An 18943-nucleotide genomic window follows, 5' to 3' on the forward strand; every position below is an offset into this window, starting at 1 on the left:
ATAGATAGATAGATAGATAGATAGATGATAGATATCACACATGTAAACAAATGGTTAAGCAGGCCAAAGTGTTAGAACAAGTGAAGCAGTGTTTTAATAATTGATTGTTTTAGTACCGATAGCTGGTGACCACGGTCAATGTGTGAGATCACCGGTTCTGTTGCACCTTACCGCAGGTATTTTATACATAATTGACACAATTTAACCTCGTCTGGCACTGCAGCTCTATCTCAGCGTTTCTTGCGATTCTGGTGCGTGTAAAAAAATGTTACGTTGCTTTGGAAGTTGTCTTGAGGCAGTGTCTAGTGTTTCTGACCCAGAGGGAGGATGAATGGTGAAACTGTTACATAGTTATTGGGCAGATGGGCATGTAGAGACAGCTGAAGATGCCACAGGCATTCTCTTAGCTTTGTGTTCCCAAATTCCTAATGTAGACCGATCCAGTGAGGTATTATTAACAAGAAAGCCATTAACCTAAAACATAGCAGGGGTGTTCAGGCTCTACATATCTCATGGATTGAGGCACAGGTAAAACAAATTGAACCACAGACATTAAATTACACTCTGTAAAAAAGTATTTGACCACTTACATGTCTTATTAAACAAATTTTAATATCACACAAAAATAAACCTAGTAAATAAAAAATATTTCATTTATCAGTGGCAAACAGATACCCCGACCAATGTGTGTCTGTGTGGAAAACCTGTCTTTTGAGTCTATAATGTAATGAGGCAGACATGGGACCCAAACATTCAGCTAGACACAGAGGGCATTTTAACTGATTTATTTTAAGGAGAAACCTGGTGGGAGGCTGGAATCTGCTGGAGGCACAAATAGGATTCACTAAAAAGGGAGCGAACAGGTTAGTGGCCGCTGAGGATTCAAAGACCGTGAGAATACTCACAAATAAAGCTACTAATCTTCTCAGGAACCAGGCTGGGTTCTTGGTTCTGACAGATGAATCCTTTGCCAGTCGTGGAAGCCAGCAGGCGTTTGCGGCGGGGTTGGTGACGCCAACCCAGGTAGGGGGTACTGATCCTGGGGACAGGTTTGGGTCACGCACGTGTAATCAGGACAGGGCAGACAAATCCAAGGCCTTGGCACAGATAATTGGTCATAAGACAGAGTCAGGATTGTTGTCCAGGATCTGAAGCTTGGTAGAAGTCTGAAGACGGCTGGACAAAAAGGGAAAATCTAAAAGATCTGGTTGTAACAAGGCAGACGGGAGGGCCAGGAGACCGCTGAGATCTACAGGCAAATGCTTTTAATATCCTGCCGCTGTCTGGAGAGGCCTTATGACGGGCAGAAAGCAGATGTGGCAGAGCGAGATGGATGGCAGGTTCACAGGTGCAGCACATCAGCTTTTATGACTGCTGGTGGAGGAAGTGTGGCAGGAAGCAGGATCATAACGGAAGACTGGTTGTCCCATCAAGCGTTTTGGGATGACTGGCAAGCTGTCTTTTAAATGGCTGTGGAGGAACATTTCTGCGTTCTTCCTTGCAGAATATTTTTCATCTTTCTGTTTTAAATCCAGCCACATTTGAAGTTTTTCCCACATTTGCTGTGACACTACTCCATTTTTCTCACTCAAGAACTCTGTCAAGAGCCTTTTCTTTTATGAAAGTTAATCTGCAGATATCCGAACCATCAGTTCAAACATTATGTTGGAAACTAGGAAATAGGTCAAAATGGAGCAAACCTCTTCAAGGAAGCCAGCTGTTCATAACTGCTCCAACTCATGGTGTCTGTCCAAGCTGAGGAGGCTCAAGCTACAAGTGCACTGCAAACAGATCTAAAAAAAGCAAAATGTTCTTAAAGTTAGTGTATTTGTCCATGATTTGAGCAGGTAAATAAGATTTTTTGCCAATGGAGTGAGTATTTTGACCTTTAAAATAAGACAATTAGACATCCTGCACTTGAAATAAGATGATGGAGATGAGTTGTTCCCATTTTAAGTGCAAAAATCTTAATCCATTGGCAAATCTTCTTATTTACCTGCTCAAATCAAGGACAGATACACTCATTTTAAGAACATTTTACTTATTTTAAGTTCCGTTTTTGCAGTGTGTATAAGTCAAAATATTCGGTTGTTGGATGTATGTAACTGCACACATTTCATAAAACCAATCCCCGGCAAAAAAAGAAAACTGGACCAAATGGGGTGGAGAACCTCAGGACAAGGGCAAAAGAGGGGCTGTTTAGCTCCAATAATGAGGAATTCAGACCAAGTACCATACCATACCATACCAGCTTTATTTATAAGCACTTTAAAACAACCACAGTTGTCTATAAGTATTGCAATCTCTTTATGCAGAACCACAATTGAAGGATTTAAATGTGTAAGGAAGGCATTAAAAACCATGACGTGTCCCCTTTAAGGAATATTGGTGTGTGTAAGTAAAGGTTTGAACCTCTGTGACTTTTTCAGTGTGTTGATAAAGAACACGCACAATAATTGTGCACCCAGTTCTTTTCTACTTAAAAAAAAGTCATTGATGTTTGTTGTATTGTCATCTATCCCTGACACTTCAAAAGGATCATTGAAATTTAAAGCCCAAAACTGATGTGACATTAATGCTCAGAACCAAGTTGTTTTTTGATTGTAGAGAAGGAGCGCCGTGTGAAAGCCAACGCACGAGAATACAATGAAAAGTTCTTATATGCTGTAAGTGGACCTCACAGTTGTAATCTTAGTCTGCACTTGTGGCTTTACCCTCAGCTGTAGGCCTGTAGGATAATCTGTATTTATACTCTTTTTTGCTGTGCAGAACAATCACATAAAGACTTCAAAGTACAACATCTTCACCTTCCTGCCCATCAACCTGTTTGAGCAGTTCCAGAGGGTGGCGAATGCTTACTTCGTTGTGCTGCTGATACTTCAGGTATAGGACAAACGTTCTGCTCCTTTCCGTAGATCGCTTGAAGCTCAGGTTAAAGCAAAGAGACTCATGCAGATTTTACTTCACAGTTGATTCCAGAAATCTCTTCCCTGTCCTGGTTCACAACCATCGTGCCTTTGGTTTTGGTGCTCGTGATCACGGCCGTCAAAGATGCCAGCGATGACTATGTAGGGACTGTGATTCTCCTCTTTCACTTTTTTCACACAAATAACTACTTTGAAACAATAATCACATATTTTTACAATTTTAGTTTCGACATAAGAGCGACCAGCAAGTCAACAACCGTCAGTCTCAGGTTCTCATCAGAGGAAGGTACTACAGTCAGATCCTGTCAACAACTGCTGCTAAAGTCCCAAACACATCCGCTCATTGTGGACTTTCCTCTGTTTAAGTTTACAGAAGGAGAAATGGATGAATGTTCGCGTCGGGGACATCATCAAACTTGAGAATAATCAGTTTGTCGCTGTGAGTAAAATGCACGAACATACAATATTTTCCAAAAGCCTTCTCACATTTTCACTTTTAGTCATCTTAAAGCCTCAAGCCTTGTGTATCTTATTGGAATCGTATGCGAAAGGTCAACAGAAAAACAGTGCATGATTGTTGTAGGAAAATGAAACATCAAAATTCTTTAAAAATGAAAACCCAAAAAATGTGTGGAGTCCATTTGTATTTAGCCCCATTTGTGCTGAAATCCCCAAATGAAATCCAGTGCAACAAACTGTTCAGATTTTATATGTGAATATTTGTTCATAAACGTCACATTCATGCACTATTTTATGAGCCTCTTTATCATAAAAATGTTTTACATGAATATCCAGAAATAAAAAACACTGGTAGATTGGAAACAGAGAAAGCTTTAGATGTAGGCTGCAGAGTGCTGCTGCAGCCTCTAGATAGTTTATTGCCCCGTTTCTCCACTGACCGTTTTATGTGGATCTGCTCACAGGCAGATATCCTCCTTCTGTGTAGCAGCGAGCCTTATGGCCTGTGCTATATCGAGACTGCAGAGCTGGATGGGTGAGTGTTGCACTCGTTCCATCAATAATTAGTTAAACAATTATCTTTAATAAGAACATCCAAACTACAACTGAGCTGGAAAACTGACGGATGCTTGGTCACTTTTTCCTCAAACAGCGAGACAAATCTGAAAGTCCGTCAGGCCTTGAGTGTGACCTCAGATTTGGGAGATGTTTCAAAACTGATGGACTTTGATGGTAAGACGCTGCAGTGTTTGTATATTTGGGTATTTTTTTCTTCCTTTCTACCGTTCTTGCAGTCTGAGTTTGCTCAGATCATTCTCTTTTGTTTTGTGGTCTCTCCTCAGGAGAAGTCGTTTGTGAACCACCAAACAACAAGCTGGATAAGTTTACTGGAACGCTGCACTGGAAAGACAACAAATACTCTCTGGATAATGAAAACATGCTTCTGCGAGGCTGCATTCTGAGGAACACTGAGTGGTGCTTTGGGATGGTCATCTTTGCCGGTATTATTTATTGTTTAATGCTTTCAGGCTCCATATCTTTGTGTTTTGTCACAATGCTTTATGTTTCTCTGCTCTTTAATGTTCTTTTAGTGGAACTAGTTGTCTTTGTTTGCCTTTATCAGGGCTGCAAACCAAGCTGATGCAGAATTGCGGAAGGACTAAGTTCAAAAGGACCAGCATTGATAAACTTATGAACACGCTAGTTTTATGGGTATGAATTTACTCTTATTTTTTATTTTAAAAAAAACCATTTTCCAAAATATTTATGTTTGTAATGCACCTTTAATATATGATCTTTGAAATTGTATATTCCCTATAAACATTGTAAATACAGATTAATGTCACAAGCTTTTTTTGCTGCTACTGGTTCCATATGAGCTTGTGATATAAAAAATTATTTAATAGGATTTCATTTTCCATTGAAATAGGTTTAAATTATTTCAAACCCATGTCCTTTGATGCAGTATTCCATACTTTATTTATGCACTTCTGCCGTATTTTGCAAAACAGAGATATTCCATTCCAGGAGAAGCAGGTGTTCTAATAAAACAGTGTTTGTTCTCAGTCCTCGAAGGTTTCTTCCATCCATACCTTTTTCCCTGAACTGCCCAGATACTATGTGAAGTCGTAGGTGATGCTTAAGGCCATCTTCGCTCTGGACTATAAGGCTGGACCTCGGCACTGAAATCAGAAAACCTCCCAAAAGGGGAGTGATCTCTGCAGGGTCTTCCAGAGATCTTCTGCAGTGTTTCAAGCAGTGGTCTCAAACTCAAATCCTCAAAGGCCTGTGCTCTGCAACTTTTAAATGTGTCTCTAGCCCTACGCACCTGAATCAAATGGCTAAACTGCCTCACTTGTATGTCGTCAAGCTCTACAGAGTTCAGCTAATGAGCTAATATTAGAGTCAGGTGTGTTGAGCCAGAGACGCATCCAAAAGTTGCAGACCCTCAGGTACTGGAATTTGAGACCACTGCATTAACATTAGAGCATGCAAAACCAACAGTGGTGGGATAGTCTTGATGGCAGCAAAGCTGAATCCTAAGTGCTGTGTAGAGGAGCGTTGTACAAGCTGTGGTACCTTATCCATGACATGTGCTCTGCAGACACTTAACATGTGTTAGACTTTAGAAAGTGGCGACACGGCCCTCATGCCAAGGCTAAAACCCAATCGTGCCCACATTTTGCTGGCATAACCCCATGTAATTTAACAACATTTTTTGGTTGCTATCCTTGTGACGTCTTGCCATTGCTCTGGCTGCAACAAAATGAGTCTCATTAAGCAGTTGCTCCTTGGATATAGAGCTAGATATATGTTACACTAGCATTACAGTAAGACTTTCAGCTGGGGGGAAAAACGTGCATACCTCCAAATTGTGCATATAATTATAATAATAATCTTTATTTGTCATTCCAACATACCTTCCAATGAAATTTGTGCTCTGCATTGATACCATCCGTATATTGTGGGGAGGAAAGGAGCTTCGGACTGCTGTGCGGATTTCGGACAGCCTTTAAAGGAAAAGTCCGGTCAAAAATCCTGGCCAACAGCCTTCTGAATATGAACTGCAAAATGCGCACTAATGCACACTAATAGCCGCATTGGGATATTTGCACAGGTCCAAAACTGATAAAACAGCATAACAAAATGTCAATTACACTAATATTTAACCTAAATGGTCATGTTAAATGAATCCCTTCCTGTTTTTGAGCAATTATTAAGCCCCGTCTAACCAATGTAAACCATTGCTGTACCGTTTCTTCTCTCAGATTTTTGCCTTCCTCATCTGCATGGGAGTGATTTTAGCGATAGGAAACACCATTTGGGAGACTTGTATCGGCAGAAAGTTCGAGCTCTTCCTACCACGGGACGACTTTCAGAGCAGTGCCGTTTTTTCTGGCTTCCTCACCTTCTGGTCCTACATCATCATCCTCAACACTGTTGTGCCTATTTCACTGTATGTCAGGTAAAACAAAGAACCTAGTTTTCTTCTATTGTCATTTATCTGTTTAATTATAGCTTTGTTGAAAGAACCTCACTTTCTGAGACGTTCCCGGTACCTTCCCTCAGTGTGGAGGTCCTGCGGCTCGGTCACAGTTTCTTCATCAACTGGGACCGGAAGATGTACCACAGTCAGACCGACACCTCGGCTGAGGCCCGCACCACCACTCTGAACGAGGAGCTCGGACAGGTGGAGTTCCTCTTCTCCGACAAGACCGGCACGCTGACGCAGAACGTCATGGTGTTCAGCAAGTGCTCCATCACTGGGCGGACCTATGGTATGGAGTGATGCTCTCACGTGGGTTTTACCTCTTACTGAACAAAATTGATCAAATGGCCCCAAAAAAACAGATGATCAAACACGCACGTCTATATTTTTCAACCATTTTGGCATTGGAACCACACAGAGGCACTGACATCCATAAATGTATCTCATATGCCACCAAAGAACAGCTGTTTTAAAGACAACATCACAAGCCTTATTACTTGAGAAAAGTTACTACAACTGCATTAAGTTTAGTGAGATAAAATTCTGTACAGATCAAGGATCATTTCCCCTCTGCTTGTTTTAATTTTGAAACCAAATTCCGATTAGGTTGAATTAAAAGAACCAGTTTGAGTCCCCTTGTACTGTTTGTTCAAGAAACAATCAAGAAAGCTGTTAGGGTAAGTGATGTAATGTTTCAGTTTTGGCAAGTTGCTGAGGTGTTTTAATCTTTGTTTTTGTTTTTTTCCTCAAGGGGATGTCTATGATGAATTCAACGAGAAGGTGGAAATCACAGAGGTATGATGTGAACAAACAGGGCACCACCTCCTTATGTTTAGTTATATTTATTTTATACTTATGTGCTTTCATAATCAGACTTCCCATTTTTGCCCTTCAGTTTGAATGTTTAAAACTTATTGAAAATCTAAGAGAACATAAATTAAAATGGAAAGAAGCTGTGCACATGATTGCACACTAAGAGCTCATTTTTGTGCAAGTTCTGGAAAAAGGGTACACCTGCCAAAATGTTTGCTTTTATTAATGTAAAAAAATGAGATCAGGATAAACTTTTTAGACCATTCCTACGACTCAATTGGAAAGAAACAGAAATCTTTTAGCAAAGATAAGTTGAGTAATGTGTTGCTCAACTCATCCTTACATCTACCTGTTGTGTATAAGTTATATATATCTTATTTATATGGAGTCACATAGCTTTATCTATATGTGGATTTCAGGCAATACTTAAAGCTCCGTTTTGTCATGAAATGCTTTAAACAGTGTAAAAACTAGGATCTACAAATAACCCTGCAGACTAACTTACCCACCTGAGAAGTGGGCACTGGTGACAAATCCACGCTTCTTACCAAGACACCCACACGGTTCACGAGGCTCGTCAGAAACACTGAGATTGTTTTCACAAACTAAAGAGTCATCCGATGCTCCAAAATAAAACGCCTTCTCTTGACAACCAGAGTAATAAAAATATGATATTTTTACGATGTGAATTTTTTCACATCGTAAAAGTTAATGAAGCAATTAAGCGTTTTCTCAGCTTTTCTTGTCAATTACTCCATTTCTTTGTTTCTCTAGCAAATGTCAGGTTTATTTCCTGAAATAAATGATAGATTACTGTGTTTTAAAAACCCTCCCTGGTGCTGTGTCTGTGTCCTCAGAAAACAGCGTGTGTAGACTTTTCCTTCAACCCGCTCTGCGACCAAGGCTTTAAGTTTTACGACTGTAGCCTGGTTGAAGCTGTCAAACGGGAGGAATCTGCAGTGCAGGAGTTCTTCAGGCTGCTGGCTCTGTGCCACACCGTCATGCCAGAGGAGAAGAGCGAAGGTAAAGCTACACGCACAGACGTCACAGTGATGTCCTATAGGAGTCCCCCCCCCCCACCCCCACCCCCCCACTTCCTGATCAATACGCGTGTTTAAATGTAGGGAAGCTGGAGTACCAGGCCCAGTCACCTGACGAAGGAGCACTGGTGACCGCAGCGAGAAACTTTGGCTTTATCTTCCGGGCTCGAACTCCAGAAACCATCACACTGTGCGAGATGGGAAGAGCTGTGACCTACGAGCTGCTGGCCATACTGGACTTCAACAACGTGCGCAAGAGAATGAGTGTCATTGGTTAGGTCTTTACGTATAATAGCATTAGTAGTCAGCATGACTGAGAAAATGTGCTACTTTTTTGCATTTTTTTTGTGTTGCATGTGACATCTGATCTTATTTGTTGTGTAAAAGCCTTCATTTTTCTTGTTTTTTTTTTTTATCCAAGTGAGAAATCCCCAGGGTCAGATTAAACTGTACTGCAAGGGAGCCGACACCATCGTCTTTGACCGTCTGGATCCGTCCAGCGAGAACCTCATGTACACTACCTCAGAACACCTCAGTGTAAGCCTTCTCAATGATTAAATAACAGTTTAAAGTGTCTAGGCTGAACATATTTAATGCTTTTTAGCCAAAAAGTTTGACAGTGCCTCAAAAAATATTTAAATCCCTTGAATTATTTAACTTCTTTTTTTGTTTTACATCACAATCCAAGCGTCAGTATAACTTTATGTAATGCACCAACAGAATCTGGAGACCCGTTAATTCAGCCGACAGAATGAACGTTTTAAAAGGTTCATTAATAATAAACTGCTGTTGCTGGAACATGAAGTGACTGGGGCACACTGTGGAACCACTGTGGGGAGAAGAGCAGGGTTGGTGGCCGAGAACAACTCAGTGGAAGTGATAGTGCACTGAATTAAAGCCACTAACATCCTCAGATGCCGGGAGGTTGCACTGGCTCTGATAATTGATCCCAACGGCTCTGTCTGGGTGATTCGGCTCACTGACGGATCCAAATCACAGCTTTAGTTTGCAGGGTAAAGGCTCTATTTACTCATTAGGTCACTAAAGACACTGGATTTTTCTTAGGAATTTTAGACTAAATAAAGGGGCTGAATGAAATGCATGCAAAATATTTCAGGGTTTTTTGCAGGGCTTTGAACCGATTTTTTTTCCCAATCGGTTCGTTCCGAACAGAAACGGAATTATAACGTTTCCGGTTATGAGTTCCACCAATAAATTGACGTTCCCGAACCGGTTAGAACAAAAAAATACTGTTCCCGGAACGGTTAATTTCGTTCCTTTCGTTTGACAAATATAGCTATTGATATTGTGTTTGGAAAGAGCGTTTTACTTAACGATGGATCGTAATTTACCTCTTATTTAAGATGTGTAGCTCTAGTGGAGACACCGCTCTCTCTCCATTCAGTCAGCGAATGTGTGATGTGATGATGTCACACAGGAAGTGAACCTCAGCCGTCATAGTAACGTGCGCAGGAAAAATAATTAGTTTTTTTTTTTTAGTTAATTAGGCAACGAAAACTTTGAGGAACGAAATAAAACCGGTATTAACCGGTTACCATTATTTTAAATGAGTGTTCCAGTTCCAGAACATAAAAAATAATAACGTTTCCGGTTTCGTTTCTGTTCCCTGTAAAATACAAAAAGTTCCCGGTTTTCGTTTTCGTTCCTTGAACCGGTTCAAAGCCCTGGTTGTAAGAAATGTTGAAAAAAAGTAATATTTTACTCAATACTTTCTTCTCTTATGTAAAATTCCAGTACAACACATTAAAGGTTGTGGTTGTAATGTGACAAAATGGGAAGTTCAAGGCATTTAAATACTTTTGCAAGTCACTGGGTGCACTTTTAAGGTCTTTGTTCCCAAAGTTAGGATCAGGACTTCATTGTGGGTTATAAAACACCATCAAAGGGGTCTTTAATTGATCCCCAGACACAGAAATTAATTTCAGAATTGTTCATTGCAGTGTTTTTAGCCTTATGAACAGGTAAAAGTCCTATAATTGTTCTTCATGCAGTTTGTATTTAATTGTTTGTTCAGTTTCATCGGATTAATTCTTTTAGCCATTAAGTCTTTGTGTTTGTGTCACTTTAAATAAAAATTTAATTCAAATTAAAGTGACATAATGCATCTCTGCATTTTGAGGACTCCTGTAGCTGCTGAACCTAAATGGATCTACTCTTGGCACATAGTTTTCTTTAAATAGTTTTAAAAATGACATGTATTCAGATTGCATTAGGATCTTGACTAAAGAATGAAAAAGCAATGCTGCAGCTTGCTTATTCCAACTACAGTACGTATTTGTTCTGCGAGTTTCATGGACTACGGAAGTGTTAAATCCATCCATTTCCTGACAGGAATTTGCAGGAGAAGGGCTTCGAACACTGGCTCTTGCCTACAAAGACCTCAGTGAGGAGTATTATCAGGTCTGGAAGAAGAAGCTTCACTACGCGAGCACTGTGATCGAGAACCGCGACGAACAGCTGGCTGTTCTCTACGAGGAGATCGAGCAGGGCATGAAGGTGAAATTTACACCCTTTTGTTTGCACCTATGTAGCGATGAGTCTCTAGCAACTACAGACTGACTGGTGACTCTGTTGAAGCTTCTTGGAGCCACAGCTATAGAGGACAAGCTTCAAGAAGGAGTGCCCGAGACAATCGCCTGTCTGAATCTAGCTGACATCAAGATCTGGGTCCTCACAGGAGACAAACTAGGTAGCTAATGACTAGAGAAGTCTGGGTGATGAATAGCTGCATACATGCTGTATCTGTGGAGGTACAGATCTATAAACTGCTGTTTCAGAGACGGCGATGAACATCGGCTACTCCTGCAACATGCTGCGAGACGACATGAATGAGGTGTTTGTCATCTCTGGACTCACACAGCTGGAGGTGCAGCAGCAGCTCAGGTAACCCTTCATGTTCCCACAACAGCAGCGCCAGACGAGGTGTGCTGCCTTTTCCAGAAGGACATATTTTGTCCCTTTCAAAACAATTAAAAATTTACCCAAAACTGCAACAGAAGCTGCAGTTTGGCCTGCAGAATTATTTTTAGTAAAAAAATAAAGCTGTGTTATTTACATTTTATGTAAATACTGGATCCAATGAGCTTTTAAGCAGAAGCACTTAAGACCATCCTGTCCGAGATCACTGAAAATCTACAGAGCATAAACATCGGGCATAAAAGGACTCATGAAATTAAATCACATTTTTTTTTACATTTTATATTTACTGTGGTAAATCCAAGAAAGAAATCCCAACTAAAAATATAAAATTTACAGTTGCTTGCAAAAGTTTGAGCTTTGAGTTTTTCATATTACAACCAGAAGCTTGAATGTATTTTATTGGGATTTTATGTGATAAATCAACAAAAAGTAGTCAATGACTGTGTAGGGGAAGAAAAAAAATGCATAGTTTTCAGTCTTTTCATAAATTATATTTAAAAAAGTGTGTTATTTTCAGCCTCTCTTACTAGACCAGTAGGCAGTCCGACCTTTCTCAGCGCCTTTTTATCAAAAGTTTTGTTCTTTTGCACAAATGTCATGCTCATATTTTACAAAAACACCACAATAAACAGCCAAACCCAGTAAATATTATTGCAACATGAACATAGACACTATGATTAGTCTATGGTAAAAAGAAAAACAGAGCCCTGGTCTGTAGTCTTAAAAATGTAGTGCTTTATTTTATTCAAAATATTGAAACTTGTTTTGCTTTAAAAAAAAAAAGTTTAAATAGTGTAAAATGCAAGTTTATTAGCTTTCTTCTCTCTGTAGGAGCGCTAAGGAGCTCATCCTCGGTCTGAGCCGGGTGAACAGCACAGGAGACGTCGAGAAGAGCGACATGTTTGCAGAAGATTCTGTGTTTGAAGAAGCTATTATTGCAGAGTATGCCTTAGTCATCAATGGCCACAGTCTGGTAAGATCCGATCCAATTGTTGTTGTTGCTTTTTTTTTTTAGTTTTCTTGCCTTTCATTTTGTTTTTGACATAGCAGGTTTTTAACAATTAAAAACCGGTTGTGTTCTTCTGCTGAATGTGGCGTCTCTCTTTACCTGCTGACTAAATAAAGTCTAATTAGCAGAGAGCTGCTGGACTGCTGAGGGCTGTCAGCTCTGTTGCAGCTTTTCATTAACATCCATTTCCGCGCCCCCTGCAGCTGTGCTCCACGGCATGATGGGAAAGTGCTACATCGGGCTGTGGCCTGGTGCTGCCTCAGCAGGGACGTTAGAGCGCTGCGATAATACAATATGCTAAACAGGTGTGATGTATGTGTTTGCCCCGCAGGCTCACGCTCTGGAGCCCCAGCTGGAGCACACGTTGCTGGATCTGGCCTGTTTGTGTAAAACAGTCATCTGCTGTCGGGTCACGCCGATGCAGAAAGCTCAGGTGGTGGAGCTGGTGAGGAGGCACAAGAGGGCCGTCACGCTGGCTGTAGGGGACGGGGCCAACGACGTCAGCATGATCAAAAGTAAGGCTCAGGGAGTGCCAAACTTTACTCGTTTTACCCAGAACACACGAAGGACCGGTCAGAAAACAATGAATCTAATCTGCTGGTACAGACTCCTCGTTGACAAAAACAAACCGTTGATTTCAGTATCACGCTTTCATTGGTGTTTAAAGAGATTAAAACCCAAGAAAAAGTCTCACGAACTCAAAGTAAAAAAAAAAAATTACATTGTTTTAGACGTATCATAAATGATATATACACATTTGTGGAAACTGATATGTATAGCTTGACTCTAATTTATAGAAATAATAGAAATTATTCCTCATGTTAATTCAATCAGTGGGTCTTTGTATTAAGGTGAAAGACAGAGTTGGCAGTCTGCAGCTGGTGGCAGAAGACAAGTCAGAGTCCCATAGGTTCTCCAATAAAACATTGATTTAATGTCACCTTTATTTTTACACATCAAGCAACATATATGTATATGCACTATCATGCAGATTGCATATTATATTATCACGTCTCTGTAAATAGGCTGGATTTCATCTCATTTTTACCTGAATATGCCATTACTGTCAATAATGGTGCAATGTTTACTCTGGTATTTATTTTTATTTTCTATTGTTGACGTTTGTTTAGAACTAATTTAGGATTAGACTAGTTTGTTCTTTTTCTTCTTCTTTTTTATTGCTGATAATTGTGTGTAACTGTCTGTGTCTTTGCCACTGGCACACCCGAATTTTCCCATTGTGTGGCAATAAAGGAATTCTTATCTTATCTTATCTTATTTTTGGCTATATAATGCTCATCTAATAGCAACTAAACAGAAGCTATTTGTGAAAGAAATACAGTAAAACATTCTGCAGACCTCTAAATAAATCACCTCTCTTGTGAAACTAACATTTTGGTTTTACCTCATTTTCTCATCATTTAACAAGAGCTCCATTGGCCTTATATAAGTGCTGCCTTAGCTGAATCTAAATCTCCCGTGCCAGCTCGTTCATTTACCCTCTTAACTTTGATGTGCTTGCACTCGAGCTGCACAGTATGTCGGACCACAGTCTTCTTCGTCGCAATATCAACGTTTGCAGTGTCGCAATCCCAAAGGACTCCTTGCATGCACCATACGTTCAGAGTCTGCATGCAAATAATGCATGTGGCCAGTCTGTGGCTGAAATGCTCTGGATTACAGAAACTGGTAGGAATGTGTAACAATGGGAAAGTCATGTTAACGTAGATTAAATTTTGATTATTTCAGTTGGTGTGAACTTTTCAATTGTAATAGATATATTTATGCAAAATACATGTGTGGTATTCCTATATTGTTTAAAGGCAGTGACCCACATTGTGCTTTTTCCTTGTGCCGCTTCAGCCGCCCACATCGGTGTAGGCATCAGCGGACAGGAGGGGATGCAAGCAGTTCTGGCCTCAGATTACTCCTTCGCTCAGTTTCGATACCTGCAGAGGCTGCTGTTGGTGCACGGACGCTGGTCCTACTTCCGAATGTGTCACTTCCTAGCCTACTTCTTCTACAAGAACTTCGCCTTCACCCTGGTTCACTTCTGGTACGGCTTCTTCTGTGGTTTCTCAGCGCAGGTAAGAAAGCTGTAATCTATTAGTAAAATCTGGGGGCAGCTTTGTAGATGATCTTGACCTTGATGATGAGCTTCTTCTTTCCACAGACTGTGTACGACCAGTGGTTCATAACCCTCTTCAATATTGTCTATACATCCTTACCAGTACTGGCCATGGGACTTTTTGATCAGGTATTATTAAAAACAAGAAACAAATGATAAAAAAGGCTTACAATTAAATATGCATGTATTTGCTTGATCTCTGAACTCTACTGGGACGTTTTCTGGAACCATGAACTTTAGGCAGATTAGACTGATGTTTTCAACAACAAATATTCAGTTTTTCATGTATGGAAAAATTAATTATCCCCTACTGTTAGGTAAGGTAGTGGATCTGTAATGCGTGGGGCCTGTTTTTCTTCCAAAGGTCCTGGGAAGCCTGTCAGAATGCATGAAGTCTCCCCTAGAGAGCTTAAATACAAATTTAGTCTATTCTGCCAGGATTCTTGTTTTTTTTTTGGGGGGGGGGGGGGGGTTCAAGATAAGATCAAGAAAAATGTAGAGATGGCTCACAAAATTCACCTTCTTCTATGGCCTTCTCAGTCCCCAAACCTCAGTCCTACAGAAAACCTGTGGGCTGAGCTGAGGAGAGATTGTGTAAAGAGAAGTGATCTTTTCTTTGTATGCTCCAACTTTGTGAAATGTTGTCGGTCTGATGAGGTCAAATGACGATTGCAAGAAGTATCATTATAAGGGGTGCTGGCACCCGTCAATCTTTTAAAGAGGACACATGCTTTTAAATTCTTCTTTTTCACATTGATATCATTCAGTTGTGGTCTATATAAAGTGGAACTACAATGCTTTGGTCTAAATTCCTCGGTCATTTACCACGATGTTCCCCCTTTTTGCCCCTGTGCTGAGGTGCATCTGAGAGCAACCAGTTTTGGTGCTGTCTCTTTAAATCTAAACGAGAATGTTCCCCTCCATGTCATTTAGCCATTTTCGTAGTGTGTTGGGGGACATGTGTAATGAACAGCTGATAACTTATCAACTAGTAGCTTTCGCTTTAAAAAATAAAAATGGTGGATTCGTAAAATTGGTAAGCCAGAAGACCATGGTTTTTTTTAGCAGTTCTGCATCAAATACTGTGACGTAGTTGAAAAAGTGTAATAAAAGCTGAACAGCTTCAAAAATGCAACCCAAAAGGAATATTAAGATGTCTACGGAGCTCCTGGCTGGAATATATTTACTTTTTTTTTAAACTCCTAGAGAGGTACACAATCAAATGTATTTAAGGGCTAAAAAAGTGGATTTTGCATGATATGTCCCCTTTACAAACAATTACTCGGACATATGACAATATCCTTCCGTAATGAAAGATGCATTTATTTTTAAGTTGTTTGAACATTTCTACTGTGGATGCAGTGCATGTGGAGGGTGCTGTATGTAAGTTGTGCTTTTGTTCATAAAATGTATGTCCATAGTTTGTGGACTTTCTTATACTTCCAACACTTTTGTCTTTTCAAGACATTGTCAAGTCCATCCAGGTAAATATTCAGTTCATACTGTAAACCTGTTTTACTGTTTTAAATAATGCAACTCCAGCATATAACTTAAACAAGCCTCTAACCACAAAGCAGACGCTGCAGTTAATGTAACTAATCTGTTACTAATTCGTGAACCCATATACCACATCTATTACTGCATCCCTTACTGTGCATCACCTTCAACCCACCATTTGTCATGCCACCCTCCCTTTAACTGCCTTTAATAGCCAGGACCTGCTTAAACGTGTCTAATTACCGACTCTTTCCTGCCAGGACGTCAACGAGCAGAACAGCCTTCGCTACCCGAGCCTGTACAAACCCGGCCAGCAGAACCTACTCTTCAACAAGCGACAGTTTTTCCTCTGCACGCTGCAGGGGATGGTGACGTCCTTCCTGCTGTTCTTCATTCCCTACGGAGCCTTCACCGTCAGGGTGAAGGAAGGCGGCTCCGACTTCTCTGACCAACAGGCGTTTGCCGTCACCATTGCAACGACGTTAGTCATTGTTGTGAGCGTTCAGGTGAGTCTCTGAGCACAGCCGGAAAAACTGTTCCCATGCGGCGAAGTATACTAATAACTAGTGTTGCGCCGATACCGATACCAGTATCGGGCAGGGCCCAGATCCAGCACTAAAATGGTGGTATCAGTATCGGTAAGTACCAACAAATAGGGCACAGATACCATTTTGATGTTTGTATGTCACTTGAACGCAGCCTTCTCTCTCCCGACTAGTATGATACATGTTATATAAGTTCATGAATGTTGCACTATTTTGGCATTTAAGAGCCAAAAGTTTATTAAACTATTGTCACCCATTCCAGGTAGGCAATAAAAAGTTCTACTACCCTCAGTAGTATGCAGTTCTTTATACATACACACACATCAATTTCAAACAGACGGTATCGGTATCGGCCAATACTGCACAGGCAGGTATCGGTATCGGGGCCAAAAAATGGCATCGGCGCAACACTACTAATAACTAATACTAAAACTTCTTCTTCTTCCTTTTCTGACCAGATTGGACTGGATACACACTACTGGACAGCAGTCAATCACCTGTTTGTGTGGGGGAGCCTGATCATGTACTTCGCTGTACTGTTTGCAATGCAGAGCGACGGCTTGTTTGGCATCTTTCCGAGTAGTTTCCCGTTTCTCGGTGAGTTTGGCTCAGGGGGGACGAGAAAAAGCCGATCGGTGGGAATGAAACTGAAAGCATCTCTGACTGCCGTCTCCACAGGCACGGCTCGCAACTGTCTTTCGGAGAAGAGCGTGTGGCTGGTCATCCTGCTCACCACTGTGGTGTGCATTTTGCCCGGCTTGGTCGTGAGCTTTCTGAGAGTGGACCTCTTCCCAACCCTAACAGACAAGGTGCTGTAACAAAAACACAGCGCGTGCCTTTAGAAGTTCGTCATAAACCAGGTTTACCAGTAAAATGGTGCCGAACCAGTGAAATGTCAGTTTATATTGGACCCCCCGTAATTACTTGCACCCTCTGGTGAAGAGGATTTAAAAACTTTCACTATTGATATGGGCAGGTTCAGGGCAAGTAGTTTTGTTCTCATAACCTTTTTATGAGGTATGAAAATTCTTACCACTTTTTCATCAGGGGTCCAACGAGTAAAGAAGATGCTGTAAAATCCGACAACCTTAAGGAATCCTTGCTTTGTTGTCGCAGGTTCGTCATTTGCAGCAGTCCAGCAAGAAGCAAGGACCCAAGGAGCAGAACCTGAGGCGGGTCCGCAGGACCAGCTCCCGCCGCTCTGCCTACGCCTTCTCCCACCAGCAGGGCTACGGAGAGCTGATAACCTCAGGCAAAAACATGAGGATGAGCACGCTATCTTCCACCGTCTCCCTCGAAAGACCGGCACAAAGCTCCAGCTGGATAGAAAATATACTTAAGAGAAAGAATGAAGTCTCTTGCATCTCGCCTGAGAGACCGGATCCACCAGAAAGCCATAAAGACTCCAGAGCATCAGCAGACAGGCTGACATAACAGTAAAGGATACGAGTGCCTAACCAGAGTGTTCACACCCCTTTACCTTTCACATTTTCTTATCTTACAAATACAAACGTTAAATAAGTTTACTGGGATTTTATGTCACTGCCCAAAACAAAGCGGTGCATAGTTACCATGTGGAAGGAAACCGATCGTTTTTAAACGTTTTTAAGGGTAAAAAGGTGACTTCTGAAGGTCAGACTACACGTCTTGGCCACATCATTTCTCTTCCTCTTCGCAACTTTGTGTTGGTCTTTCCCACATAATGAATTTAAGTTTGCTGTTGTCGTGCAAGAAAATGTGAAAAGGTTCGAATGGGTGTGAATACTTTTGCGAGACACTACAGGCTGCATGGATCTGACAAACCAAGCACAAGCTTTGAGCAAATCAAAGCTCTAAATAACACAAAGCATACCTCATTTTCTACTTGTATGAGTCACGTGATCTCTGAATGTTACAAGGATTTTGTGAAACCAGGACATCTGGGGGAATTGCTGGGTCCCAACCAAGTCTGGAAGTTGATTTCACTTTTTTTTTTCCAAGTTTGGATAAGTGTGGAAAAAGAAGAAATGAGAATATAGAAAAATAATTGTACCTCCAGGCTTTGTTCTCTATCCTTTGTGTCCTTCCTTCTTTCTCCCTCCTTAATGTCTCACCTTCCTTGTTTCCTTCTCTCTTTCCATCCTTCCTCCTAGTATCACTCCTTCAATTTGTCCTTGATGCCTTTCTTGTGTCCTTCCTTCGTTTCTGCCTTTGTTCTTGTCCTTTAATTTTTCCTTTATTACTACTTCCTTCCTTTTTCAACCTTTTCCTACTTGTTTTGATCCTTGTTTTCTTGTACTCTACCTCCATTTGTTCCTCGACTCCTTCCTTTTTTTTGCATCTTCCCATCTTTCTTTTCCCGTGTCCGTCCTTATGTCCGTCGTTTCTTTCCGTCCCTTTTTATATCTTGTTGTTCCTTTGGGTTTCAGTTTTTGTGTTGTTTGTTTTTGCAGGTTAAATACAGAAAGCCTGAACACTGACGTTCATGGTGAACATTTGTGTTTTTAAAAAAAAAAAAAAAAAGGCCGTGAAGGATCAAGAACGCTGTAGATTTATAGGTCTGGAAAAAGTCTGAGACATTTCTACGAAAAAGGTGTAGGAGCCCTGGAATACCTTC

At 40.9% G+C, this 18943-nt stretch overlaps 2 protein-coding genes across 4 annotated transcripts in view; both read left to right on the forward strand.

Moving 5' to 3' along the window:
• The window catches only part of cep152 (centrosomal protein 152), a 63759-nt gene that overhangs the window by 13580 nt on the left and 31236 nt on the right, over positions 1 to 18943 (forward strand). The gene's annotated exons all lie outside the window — the stretch shown is intronic.
• LOC118556563 (phospholipid-transporting ATPase ID-like) lies at positions 2608 to 18862 on the forward strand (the record flags this gene model as incomplete). 2 transcript variants are annotated; one of them, XM_036148396.1, is given in 26 exon segments in its annotated part: positions 2608 to 2666; positions 2770 to 2883; positions 2970 to 3068; positions 3152 to 3213; positions 3294 to 3366; positions 3851 to 3921; positions 4039 to 4118; positions 4229 to 4387; positions 4510 to 4598; positions 6155 to 6351; positions 6456 to 6664; positions 7127 to 7170; positions 8046 to 8211; positions 8313 to 8501; positions 8650 to 8765; positions 10581 to 10745; positions 10827 to 10938; positions 11027 to 11132; positions 12000 to 12141; positions 12509 to 12692; positions 14041 to 14264; positions 14351 to 14434; positions 16063 to 16308; positions 16806 to 16944; positions 17026 to 17156; positions 17464 to 18862. In XM_036148396.1, coding segments are annotated over 26 exon segments (3578 nt in total), but the record flags the coding sequence as incomplete, so codon positions are not given.

This window comes from Fundulus heteroclitus, chromosome 2 (assembly GCF_011125445.2).
Source record: "Fundulus heteroclitus isolate FHET01 chromosome 2, MU-UCD_Fhet_4.1, whole genome shotgun sequence".
NCBI lineage: Eukaryota > Metazoa > Chordata > Actinopteri > Cyprinodontiformes > Fundulidae > Fundulus > Fundulus heteroclitus.